This window comes from Cotesia glomerata, linkage group LG10 (genome assembly GCF_020080835.1).
Source record: "Cotesia glomerata isolate CgM1 linkage group LG10, MPM_Cglom_v2.3, whole genome shotgun sequence".
NCBI lineage: Eukaryota > Metazoa > Arthropoda > Insecta > Hymenoptera > Braconidae > Cotesia > Cotesia glomerata.
Window position 1 is genome coordinate 10,945,755 of NC_058167.1, and position 13,086 is coordinate 10,958,840.

General features: G+C 24.1%; 2 protein-coding genes across 8 annotated transcripts; one reads left to right on the top strand and one right to left on the bottom strand.

Annotated features, from left to right (window-relative positions):
* Nucleotides 1-1,428: 1,428 nt before the first annotated feature.
* Nucleotides 1,429-3,286, bottom strand: LOC123272337 (mediator of RNA polymerase II transcription subunit 29). 3 transcript variants are annotated; one of them, XM_044739027.1, is made up of 3 exons: nt 3,100-3,286; nt 2,073-2,644; nt 1,429-1,531 (listed from the first exon to the last, which is right to left on the bottom strand). In XM_044739027.1, the coding sequence occupies exons 2-3, from the start codon at nt 2,638-2,640 to the stop codon at nt 1,515-1,517; spliced, it is 585 nt and encodes a 194-aa protein (XP_044594962.1). In that variant the 5' UTR covers nt 2,641-2,644; nt 3,100-3,286; the 3' UTR covers nt 1,429-1,514. The 3 variants fall into 3 exon arrangements, with proteins under 3 accessions (XP_044594962.1, XP_044594963.1, XP_044594964.1); XM_044739028.1 differs by having other exon boundaries at nt 3,195-3,257; XM_044739029.1 differs by lacking the exon at nt 1,429-1,531 and having other exon boundaries at nt 1,954-2,644.
* A 1,438-nt stretch (nt 3,287-4,724) lies between these two features.
* LOC123272627 (uncharacterized protein DDB_G0284459-like) lies at nt 4,725-11,688 on the top strand. 5 transcript variants are annotated; one of them, XM_044739545.1, is made up of 7 exons: nt 4,725-5,059; nt 5,458-6,014; nt 7,594-8,050; nt 8,119-8,276; nt 8,357-8,524; nt 9,469-9,966; nt 10,270-11,688. In XM_044739545.1, the coding sequence occupies exons 2-7, from the start codon at nt 5,489-5,491 to the stop codon at nt 10,398-10,400; spliced, it is 1,938 nt and encodes a 645-aa protein (XP_044595480.1). In that variant the 5' UTR covers nt 4,725-5,059; nt 5,458-5,488; the 3' UTR covers nt 10,401-11,688. The 5 variants fall into 5 exon arrangements, with proteins under 5 accessions (XP_044595480.1, XP_044595477.1, XP_044595478.1 ...); XM_044739542.1 differs by having other exon boundaries at nt 4,725-4,941; nt 7,591-8,050; XM_044739543.1 differs by having other exon boundaries at nt 4,725-4,901; nt 7,591-8,050.
* The last annotated feature ends 1,398 nt before the right edge of the window (nt 11,689-13,086 follow it).

A 13,086-nucleotide genomic window follows, 5' to 3' on the forward strand; every position in this document is an offset into this window, starting at 1 on the left:
GCTGTTGATGCTTGATACTTAACTCGTTCAGTCTTGATGTTAAAGCTTACAGCTACTTAACTGAGCAACCGAGTGATGATAATAATCATTTATACCACAAATGGAAGTATTTAGTCATACACATTATTATCGCTATTAATACGATAATATCTGTATTTACAATTAAAAATTATTTACATTTGTTTATTGTTAATTATTCATAAGTTGGGAGTCTAAAAAATTTTATTTATATTTTTATGATATTTATAGACATATTAAATTAGTAATTACCATATTTAATACCGTTATTTAGATTAATAAATTGTACGAGTTTTTTTGTGTATTGTTTGGAAAAATTATTTAATTATCAAGTATGCATTAATAACATTTTTTTTTTTATTTGAGAAAAAAATTTATTTAATTTTTACGCTATTTACAGAGATACTTTTTTTTCATAGAATATATATATATATTTTTTTTTTTTTTTTTTTTTAATGGGTAATGTTAACTGTAATTATATTTTTAATTACATTTAAAATATCCGTACCTATCAAAAAGTAAATAAATTGTTTAAAAGTTTTGTTGCATACAATATAATGTTATAAAGTAATAAGCAATAATGTTTAATTCAATATTTTTCAATATTCGGCATTCCAATAAATAAACTTTAATTAAACTAAATATAATATTGAAAAAATTAAAACAAAAAAAAATTGGATAACATATATAATTTTTTTTTTTTAATAAATAAAATAAAAAATATTGAAAAAATTAAAACAAAAAAAAAATTGGATTACACATTATTGCTGTTACATTATCAAAAATAATTTACTTTAAATTTATATGAAAACTTGTTCTCATTCAAAAATAAACCTTGGTCGTATAAGTATTAGAGTGCGTCAAAATTAAATCTCCGAAAGCAATCTTTTAAAATTGGAATTTTGAGTTCTGCTTTTAACAGAAGTTCGGCTGCCCAATTTCAAAACACAGTAACTAACATTTAGAAATTTTTTTCAATTATTATCAAAAAAAAGTTTGCCTGCCAAATTGATGAAAAATTTGATTTATGAATACAAAATACTTGAATATAAATATTAAAAAAAAAAATACTTGGAATTAAAGTCTAAAAGTTATGAAAAATGCATCAATATTAAAAAAAATTAGGTATAAAAATTTTGCAGTTACAAACTCAATTTGTTTTAATATAAATTTTTTAAAAGTCAACGAAAATATGGTTATAATATTATAATTTTTTATAAATTAATTTAAATGTTAACTGGCCAAAAACGGTATTCCTACCCTATTTTAGTGTGTCACGATTTATTTGATATTCACAGAATTTTTTAACAGTTTTGTTTAAGCATTTTTGCTGAAATTTAAAAATTTTAAAATTTGGTCAAACGAAATTCATGTTAAAAAATTCTGTGAATACCAATTAAATTGTTACACACCAAAATATATCAGGAAATGCTAAAAAAAAGACTCTGTTAAAAGCGGAACTCGAAATTCCAATTTTAAAAGGTTGCTCTCAGAGATTAAATTTTGCCGCACCCTAATAAGTATATGATAAATAATAATACTGAATTTAACAAACATCTAACAATTTTTAAGATTGTTATAACAATTAAATTGTAAAGAAATAAATTTAGCGAAAAAATTTCACAAGTAGAAATTTAAAAAAATTATAAGTGTGAATTTTTAAAAATATTCTTTTTATAATTTTTTTTTTTTTTTTTTTTTTTTTTTTTATTTGTTTAAAGTCGCATAAACTACTAAGGTCATGAGTGACTACGGTAGGGGGTAAACTTTTGAGATTGGAACTCGTTTTATTTCTTGGGCTGAGTAGAATAATACACTTAAATATTGAAAATATTCATTGGTGTACGCCGGACTCGAACCCGGTCCAATGCTTTGGTAAGCAAGAGCCGGATCCGATAGGGCTACTGCGCGCCTTATATAATAATTGATTTGTTATAAAAATTCGAATAATTGTCAGACGTCTGCTAATTTCAGTATCATGATAAATAAATTAATTTAGAAAAAAGACTTGATTATCTATAAATTGAATTGAACTATCTAAAATTATTCATTACAATTTAAAGAATTCGATGCAGCGACAAGTGCATCATGAATTTCACGTAAAAATGAAACCTGAGATTTAACAGTGATCAAGAATTGTGGGTATGATAAAGCTGGTCCTTCTTGTGCTGGAATAGCCTCGGTGCGAGTCGGTATTACTGGCATTGGAAAATACCGAACGGAGCTGGCATTTTGTGATAAACATTCAATAGATGTTTTTAAGTGTAATTCTATTTGATCGCAAATGGAATAAAATTCTTCCATATTTTTGTTAAATCGGTGATCAGAATCCGGGCTTTTTGATGAACCGACGTCCACTAGGCTATTCTGAGTTAACGTTTGAGCCGCTGTTTTCAGAGCTATTACAAGAGATTCTCGGAGTGGACCAATAAGAGACTTTACTTTTGAAATATTGTCGAGTTTTTCTTGGGTTTGTTGCTGCTGCTGCTGCATTTGTTGCTGAACTTGCTGCTGGACTTGTTGAGCTTGCTGAGGATTCGGGGCCATCTGGGGATTTGTTGGTTGCGGCATTTGGCCCATCGCCATACCACCTTGTTGTTGCATTGACGGAATGTTCATCATTTATCTACAAAAAAATTTATATTTAATTTTTTATTACAGAGTACTTCAATAAAACTTAATTTTTTTTTTATGAAAATGAAGTTTGGCGACATTTTAAAATTTTTAATTGAAAAAATTTTAATGTAAAAAACTTGAAAAATTATCATTGTAATTTTTTAGAATGAAAATTAAGTTAGCCGACATTTAAAAATTTTTTAATTCTTTTTTATTGAAAAAATGACTACAAAAAAAAAAGAAAACAAATTTCATTTGTAAAAAACTTTAAAAACTGTAAGTGCAATTTTTTAAAAATATTTTTTTATTCTAATTTAATTATTAAAAAAAAATTTTTAAATTAAAAACGTCGGCTAACTTTAGTATCATTTTTTTAGAAATATCTTTTTAGTTGTAATTTAATCAATGAAAAAAATTAAAAATTTTTAAACGTCTGCTAACTTCAGTGTCATTTTTTTTACTTACTCAGATTTTATTACGCCCCAGTTAATGATTGAAAATGACGACCTCAATTACTTAACTTAGATGAAGTTTTAATTTTATAAAAAAATGTCACTTACTTTTATTACCTCCTTAGTAATTTCTCAATTAATTTAAAATAATTTTTATAAATACTAGGTTATAAATAAACAAATATCAGGTCAATTGCAAAATCAGTTTTTAAGAAATTTTATTATCATCATTTTTGACATGTTGTTTTATATATTTAATCAAGATGGCGCTACTTGTGAATTACGCAGTTCTAAATAATATCTGTTTTTTTTTTTTTTATTAATTATTTATTTATAATTAATAGAAATTTAATTCATTTAATAAAATAATTTATTAAAAATTGTCAAGTCATAAATTTATTTCTGAATATAAAAATGAAATAAAAATTTATTGTGTTGCGCGCAGGGAACCAAGAAAATAAATAAAATTCTAACATAATGCCGGTATGTTATCTAAAAAGTTATAAATTTTATTTTTCATGTCTTTTGTTGTTATTTTAAGAATTTTTAGATTTTTTTCAACAATTTAATTATCAATGACATTAAAGTTAGCAGTCACTTAATAATTTTTTAATTTTATTTGTCAAAAAAATTTGTTCCAAAAAATTATTTAAAAAAAAATTGCGTTTTAAAAATATTGATTGAAAAGAATTAAAAATGATGAAATTCGAATTCTTTTCAATAATTTCAATTCTTTTATTTTTATATATATAGATATACAACTTGCATGGAGTAATTTCAATTCTTCAATTCTTTTCAATCAGTATTTTTAACCAGGATTATTTTTTTAAATTTCTACGTCAATTTTTTTTGCCATAATTTATTTGCTATAAAATTTTAAAAATTATTAAATATATGCTAAATTAATTTTCATTAATTATCACTATCATAAATTTTCTTGATAAATTTATTTTAGTTGAAAAAAATTAAAACACTTTTGCAATAATAAACATTTTATATAAATAAAATTATTTATTACTTATTTTAAATAATCTTTAAAAAAAATATTCTTAAAATAAAAATGATACTAAAGCTGTCAGCTGTTAATTTTAAAAATTTTTTAAAATCAAAATAATAAAAATACTTTCACTAATAATTTTTTTTCAATTCCACACGTTGAATTTTTTTTTATATAAATTAAGTTAGCCGATACTAAAAAATTTTTTATTTCTATTATTAATTAAAAATTAGAACTAAAAAACTATTTTTAAAATTTTCTACATGTGAAAATTTTTGTTTTAATTTTTTAAAAATTGTTTTTCAATAAAATAAATACTAAAAATTTTCAAGTGTCAGCTAATTTTTTTTTAAAAATAATTTAATTGCTATAAAATAATAAAAAATTTCTAATATCTGTCAAAACTTCAGTTGTCTAAAATAAAATAAAATTTATTGACATAAAAATTTCTAAGATTGGTACCCCTTAATAAATTTCACTTGTATCCTTATCAGGATTGGCCAGCGCACAAATGACAATCCTCCAATGGGAAGATAAATATAATGACAAATGATAACCAATGAAAATATTTATTCGCAATTAAGTCGCAGCGTTTAAAGCGAATCGCGTTACGTACGGCGTCTGATGACCGACGCCATCTAACGTCCTGGCATTCTTGTCTGTGTTTTTCCTGCGTTAAGAGTAGTTGTTAATCTATAACAAATCATATTGTTAAAACGCATTAAAACATCATAATATATATTTATTACAACAATAGTAGTGTTAAAATAATAATAATTGTTATTTATTATAATGTATATTAGTAGCCTGATTATATGGTAGGTGGTAAGCGGGAATTATACGCGGGAAAATTTTTCTGTACGTAGAAGATGAGTTAACCGTGGCGCTAGATCGTAGCCAACAACTACGAAGCAACATCATCATATAACATTAACATCATTCACCTACGCTAATTCTTCTAACTATTTTATCAAAGGTAACACATCATTATTACTAACCTGTACATCTATTACTATTATTTATCATTAGTATTAACAATATTGATTTTATTTTCATCCAAGAATATTTATTGGTTGTATATATGGCGAAAAATATATGATTCATGTTTATGTTTACTCTGTTCTGCCACCTCCGCTTCCCGCCGCCAATGTCGTGGTCATTTCATAACACTCTTATTGTTATCTTTATCTAATAATTAATTATTTATAATTATCCAAATTAATCGTAATTATCGTACGTTCCTCCTTTTAATTTAATAATATTTATAATGTAAATTCGTAAAACATGCTGGAGTGTAATTGTGTTTCTGATAGTTGAAATTTTTTGGTTAGCTAATTAGGTATAGTGTACTGACCGCTGTACTTAATTTTACAGAGTTAGTGCCTGAGAGAGGCACACAGAGGATATGAGCACATCAACAATGCCAGGAGTAGGAACAACACCACCTTCGTCGGGACACTCGATGCTACCGATGAATGTCATGGCCCAAAAAGTAATGCCTGGAGGTGACCCAGGTTCAATGAAACCATTGAGTGGCGGTAATTTGAGTTACGTTACACTCCAACCGGCTAGCCAGCCGCTCAGCTTGGTCCAGGATCATAGGTCACAAGTTTACCCGACGTCAGCACCTTATAATCAGTCAGCATCAGCACAGCCGTCATCAGTCACTCCGGGTAGTAATATTAATGTCCCGGCTGAGAGAGAGAAAGAGGCTGGTGATTCAACGGATAATAAGTCTACTCACAATGGAGTTGAGGTGCCTGTTAAAATTCCTGGGGCAGGTTTAACTGTTGATCAAGAATCTAATTTACAGAATAAACAAAGTCAAGAGGCTAATAGAAATAATAATGTTAGTCCTGAGAGTTCATCTACTGGAAGTCAAGATGATATTAAATCTGAACCACAATCATCTGCGCTTATTGAAAATTCTGGTGTGTATTTATTATTTTTTTAAAATGTCTTTTATTTTTTTTTCTAATTTATTTATTTTTTTTTTTTTTTTAATTATTTTATTTTATTTTTTTAATTTAATTTAATTTTTTTTTTCTAATTTATTTTATTTTTTTTTCTAATTTATTTTATTTTTTTTTCTAATTTATTTTATTTTTTTTTTCTAATTTATTTTATTTTTTTTTTTAATTACTTTATTTTATTTTTTTAATTAAATTTTATTTTTTTTTTTAAATTTATTTTGTTTTATTTTTTTTTTTTAATTTTTTTTTTAATTAATTTTTTTTGTCTAATTTATTTATTTATTAAATTTATATGCCAAGGCTTAGCTAAATGGCAATAATACAAGATTTGGATATAATTAATGAGTAATAATTAAATTAAATAGTGTAGTTAGATAATAAAGCAGAAACATTATAGTACAATGCAATACAATAAATTAAGTACGTAACATATCGACGGTCTAATTAGCAATTGGTCTAACTCCTTATTTTTTAGAGGGTAATTTTTTAACATTTGGATGTAGCAATAGTCTAATTATAAAAAATTTCAATGTTCCAAACCAAAATATTATACCTCTATTAAATATTAAATTGTTTTTTAGAGTGACAATTTTGAACTAATTGTTTTTTCGTACAAATGGAAGATTTTCTAAAATGGAGTTAGACAATTTGCTAATTAGAATGTCGATATGAGTAAAATCAAATACAAATTCAAAATTCAAATTCAAGCAAGTCAAACTGAATAATTAATAGGGTTATTATAAACTGTTAGATAGTTCAAGATTTAAGAAAAATTCAAACGCTTTATTCTTGAAGCTCTCGAGAGAATAGGAGTTAATAATTTATTTTATTTCATTTTTAAAATTTTATGTTATTTTATTTTTTAAATTTTATTTTATTTTTTAAATTTTATTTCATTTTTTAAATTTTATTTTATTTTTTAAATTTTATTTCATTTTTTAAATTTTATTTTATTTTTTAAATTTTATTTCATTTTTTAAATTTTATTTTATTTTTTAAATTTTATTTTATTTTTTAAATTTTATTTTATTTTTTAAATTTTATTTCATTTTTTAAATTTTATTTTATTTTTTAAATTTTATTTTATTTTTTAAATTTTATTTTATTTTTTAAATTTTATTTTATTTTTAAATTTTATTTTATTTTTTAAATTTTATTTTATTTTTTAAATTTTATTTTATTTTTTAAATTTTATTTTATTTTTTAAATTTTATTTTATTTTCAAAATTTTATTTTATTTAAAAAATTTGATTTTATTCTAATTTCAAAACTACTTTTTTCTATTTTTTAATTTTTTTATTTTATTTTTTGTCTAATTTAATTTATTTTATTAATAAAATTTTATTTTATTCTATTTTTTAATTTTTTTATTGTATTTTTTGTCTAATTTAATTTATTTTATTTATAAAATTTTATTTTATTTTATTAATAAAATTTATTTTATTTCATTTTTAATTTATTTTATTTTTTTAAATATAGTGGTTAATTTATAATTAATCCGTTAAATTAATAAAAAATTTTATTTTAATTAAAGCAGCAGTAAGTGCAGCACCAAAAGCTGATGAGAAAAAAATTCTTATTAACAATGGCACTAAAGAAGCCGATAATTGTCCTACGTTAGTGACAGTACAAAATAAAGTATCTCCACAAAAAACTGAGGACACCCTAACTAAAGTTGATGCTGTTGGTGGTACCAAGAAAGTACCCACTACACCTACAAAGGCGGCAGCTAGTGAATCAAGCTCACCAGCAACAACGATGACTAAAGCTGAGCAAAAATTAAACTCACCTGTTCGAGCTCCTAAACGAAAGTCTCGGGATTTGAAGGATTTAAAGAGCCCATCTGCTGAAGGTGGTAGCAAACCTAAAAGAAATCGTGTTCAAACCCAACCTTATCAGAGTCCTCTGCCAGAAATAGCTTTGATTGTTAAACAGACTCTCAATAAAGCCCCTGCTAATAAAAATCCTGATGATAAACTAATCGTATTTTACAAGTATGTATTTTATAGCATTTAATTAAATGTGGGGTGATTATTGATTATTAATTTAAAATTTTTTTTAGGAATGAATTTTTAGCAGTACGTAATGCTGAGGGTAGCTTTTATGTATGCCAAGCAATGCAGAATATTTTCAAATCTAGTCGGCGTATTCGCATACGTTGGCTTTCGCAGGATAAAAATAATGGGGAAATTTATTCACCTGACTTTTATGACTTTACTGGTAATTTAAATATTTTAATTATTTATTTGGTTAATTGGTGATAAATATTATTATTAATGTATATTTATTTTCGTTTACAGACTTTGATTGCATACTGACGAATTTAAATTTAAACAAAGTTGATAAAAATAAATATCAATTGACTAAATTTGAATTATTACGAACGGAAAATATACTGAAGCGTGCTATTGATGTTGAAGCTGGTGTTTCTGAAAAACCTAGTGTAACGGAAGAACATCCTGATGGATGTAAGTTATAAAATAATAATACTAATTAATTTAATTACAATTAATATTAATATTAATAACAAGCAACCTTGCAGTCACTGTGTGACTGCCGTGACATGAACTAAAAAAAAATTGAAATTTTGCTTTATTAAATCATGATTTTTATTCAATTGCACTGTACTTTCTTAAATATTGACGTTTTTAAAGATATAAGCTCATCCTGATGTTATACTCATTAAAAGCTTTCATTTGAGTACTTACATGCATTTTGATATATTATTCATATATACATATATATAAATATATAAAATATATGAAAAATTGATGTGGGTACTCAAATGAAAGGTCTCGATGAGTGTAACATCGGGATGATCTTGTATCTTTAAAAATGTTGAAAGTTTACGAAATGCAAGGTAATTTCTTAATTATGTTAAATTGCACTGTACTTTTTAATTATTGACGTTTTTGAAGATATAAGCTCATCCTGATGTCACACTCATCAAGAACTTTCATTTGAGTACCCACATGCATTTTGATATAGTTTTCACATATACATATATATAATATATATATTATATATATAAATATATAAAATATATGAAAAATTGATGTGGGTACTCAAATGAAAGGTCTCGATGAGTACAACATCGGGATGAGTTTATATTTTTAAAAATGTTGATAGTTCACGAGATACAAGGTCATTTCTTAATTATGTATCTAAAGATAGAGCATTTTCGAATGCTGCCTATATACTTATAATAAATTGACTATCGGTGAGAATGAAATGAAACCTTAAAAAGGCACAAATTCCAATCAAGACCTTTGCAATGACACTAAATTTCACTTAAAATAATAATAATAATAATAATTATTATTATTATTATTATTATTATTATTATAGATGTTAAATTAACAATATTTATTATCATGTTTAATTTTTAAAATTCTTAAAAAAATTTTTTTAGTGGATTTATCGTTATACAAAGACGAATCACAATTGAAGAGGAGAAAAGGATCAAGTAAACCTAAGCAACGACAACGTAAGAGGTCAAAACGTGAATCATCAAGTTCATCGTCTTCATCGTCATCCTCCTCGGAAGATGATAGCAGTGATGAAGAGGTTGATAAAAAATCAACCACAGCAGCAACGACGACAACGGCAACAACACCTAAATCAAGCCGTGCTAAGAAACGCCCCGCTACAAACAATAAAGCACTGGCAATAGCCAAGTCTGTAGCTAATGTATCAAGTCGTGCTAAACGAATTATGAATCGCAGTAGTAAAACCGATGCCTCTAATGACAATTCGGGGAATTCTGGAGATACTAATGCTAACAGTACTAGAGCTGATGCTGGTGCGGGTAAACGTCCCAGTAACATTGATGTCAAAAAAACTGAACCGAAAAAAACTACAAAGCCTCCTCCGTCTGTTCCTACCAGTTCCACAAGAACGAAATTACGTGGTGAGTGATGTTTTTAAATTACATCATTTTTTTTTTATTTTTTATTAATTATTCATTTTAACGATAAATTTATAAATTTAAAAATTTTTTTCGGGAGTTGTAAAATGTTGATTATCGTTTTACAATTTATTACAAGTAACATTAACATTAACATTAACAATTAAAAAAATTAATAATTGATTATTAAATTGGAGAAAAAAAAACTAAATAAATAAATAAATAAATAAATAAATAAAAGTATGTATTTAAATAATATAAGAAAAAAAAAAAAAAGGGACGAATAGTTGATATTCGGGTTTTAAGGGTCAACACAAATTGCTGAGACGAGCAGTAATAATTCAACAAGACGTGGAAAACGATTGGCTGCGGCTACTACCGGGGTGACGTCAACCGTGGATTCGTCTTCTGAAAAAAAATCACGTAGCAGAGTGTAATAAAAAAATTGATAATTAATAATTAATGCATTTTTAATTAATATTTAAAATTTATAAATTATATAATATTAATTAAATATTAAATACACAATAATATAATAATAATAATATTAATTAATAATAAAAATAATCTAAGATCCGATACGTGAAAAATTTATATGATAAAAAGTCATTGTGATTTGCTTATGTCATGTTGAGGAATAATGTTTTTATAGAATTTATGATATAATATTGATGGTATTGTCAAAGATGGTTTGAGAGTTAACTAATATTTAAAAAAAAAAAAAAAAAAAAAAAATAAAAATTCTGACCAATTAAAAATGTAAATTACCCGATGTCTTTTTTTCATTATTATATTTAAATATAATCTCGCGTATCGGATCTTTTTTATTGATATAATTTGAGAAAGTCATTTTAAACAAAAGTGTGAGAGTGAATTATTAATGGTAATAATCATAGGTATAATAATAATTATGATAATTATAATATAATACCTTTTAGGATAGATAATAATTACAATTACCCTACTTGTGGTATGATTTATATATCACGGATTGACGCTAAAAATGATAAATAAATGAATAAAACATTTGCAATAGTATATTTTTGATGTTGTAAGTGAATGTTGTTTTACGTTATTTTAATACGTTTATAAACATTCACTTTATCATTGGATATATAAGTATGTACAAATATTATATGGTTTGGTACGTAAAAAGGTTTCTGTACAACAGAAATTATTTTATCGAGGGTGATTTTTAGAAAAGCGCAAGTCAAAAATTATTAAATTTTTAGTTAATGTAATAATATTAATAGCAATGTTGATATTATTATTATTATTATTAATAATGAATATAGTAATACGAATTGGTAAAATTTATAAATTTTAAATATTAATTTTCATTATTTTATAACAATGCCAGATTTTTTAACAGTCTTTATTGTCCAGTTTTTAATCTATTTGTATTTTATTTCGTTTTATTTTATTGTAAAAAATCCAATCAATTTTTAATGAATATGTTCGTTGTCTTGATGCACAATCAGTTATTTATATCTAAAAAATTCTTTTAACCATATTTATATACATGTATTTTTTTTTCGATAGTAAACAATTTGGATGATAAAAAAAATACTTTTTATTGATTGGAAAAATCATGAATATTTAATAAGGGGTATTCTGGTCTAGAAGGATGAAATTTCTGGTAATTTTTGAAGTACTATAAAAAAAGGCAATCAATATTTTTAGTATACATTTTTTTATAAGTTATTTATTAATATTATAAGAATATACAGAAAAAAATTTTTTAAAGTTAAAAATTCAAAAAATTCAAAAAAATAAAAAAGATTATTAATCTACACGGAAAAAACAAGATGACACTGAATATCATTCCAGATTATATTAAGTGTAAAAAAATTTCAGATAGTAGCTAGTATAATCCAGATTACAATGAGTATAATCCAGATATCACGCGATATAATCTGGATTTTTCTAGCTACTATCTGAAATTTTTTATCACTACAGATATCTGGGATGACATCCCGTGTCATCTTATTCTTTCCGAATAGAGTAATGTCGCAAATTTCAATTTTTACTATTTTTAAAAAATTCAAAAAAGTAAAAAAAAAGTGGTAAAAAAAATTTTTTTTTTTTTTCAGGCAGTCGCCATTTTGTGCCATTTTTTTTTTCAACTTTTCCGTAGTTCCAACCATAGCGAAATTACTCTAGATTAATAATCTTTTTTATTTTTTTGTTTCCGATTGCTAGGAGGGTTAAAATCATGGGTATAGTCACGTGCCAATTTTTTTAGACTCTCCCACTTCATGAGCTGCTAATTTTTTGAATTTTCAACTTTTTTTATTTTTTTCTAAATTCTTATAGGGTAAAAGACTCCATTAGTGGCGGGGACCCCATTAATGACACTTTCTTTGATTTTGGCACTTATTCATAAATCATTAATTTCAATAATGAATATATTATTTCTAATCTTTACGACCTTTAGATTAAAAAAATTTTTAATTTTTATTCCAAGTAGAAAATTTTTTTATTAAAAGAAAAAGTTCCATTAATAGGATTTAAAGGTGCCACTAATGGGGTCTTTTATCGTAATGTTAATAAATAACTTATAAAAAAATGGATAGTAAAAATATTGATTGCCTTTTTTTTACGGCACTTCAAAAATTACCTGAAATTTTAGGCTTCTAGATCAGAATAACCCCTTAATTAAAAAAAAAAAAATTTTTTTAATCTGATTTTTTTTTTTTTTTTTTTTAATGTAAGAAAAAAAATCAATACATAATCTATAGAAAATAAATATTTAGAATTTTATTGAACCAGTAGAAGCAGTGTGAAAGTTAAAAATTTGAATAAATATAATACATTGTACCTACTATAACATCAACAACAACAAAATCATACTTATACTTACGATATTTCTTTATTATGTTATTGAAAAGTATAATTATAAATTTAATCAATACTATGTATTTTATTATATTAATTTGCCAAGGATTTGAAATAAGATTGTTTGTTTACAGTAAACAGTAAATTGCATTCGATATTATATCAAATCTAGATTAATAATTGTTAATGTAGAAATTAAGTTGAAGTTAAGACAAAAAAAAAAGCAACTAAAAAAATAAATCATAATATTTTATATTGATTGATTTTAAGCTCTTGCATATTATT

Excerpts from the sequence above, each read along its gene's own strand:
- LOC123272337 (XM_044739027.1), bottom strand. The coding sequence starts at position 2,640 with ATGATGAACATTCCGTCAATGCAACAACAAGGTGGTATGGCGATGGGC.
- LOC123272627 (XM_044739542.1), top strand. The coding sequence starts at position 5,489 with ATGAGCACATCAACAATGCCAGGAGTAGGAACAACACCACCTTCGTCG. Across the intron at positions 6,015-7,590 it reads TGCGCTTATTGAAAATTCTG|CAGCAGTAAGTGCAGCACCA; the intron begins GTGTGTATTTAT and ends TTTTAATTAAAG. Across the intron at positions 9,967-10,269 it reads CACAAGAACGAAATTACGTG|GGTCAACACAAATTGCTGAG; the intron begins GTGAGTGATGTT and ends TCGGGTTTTAAG.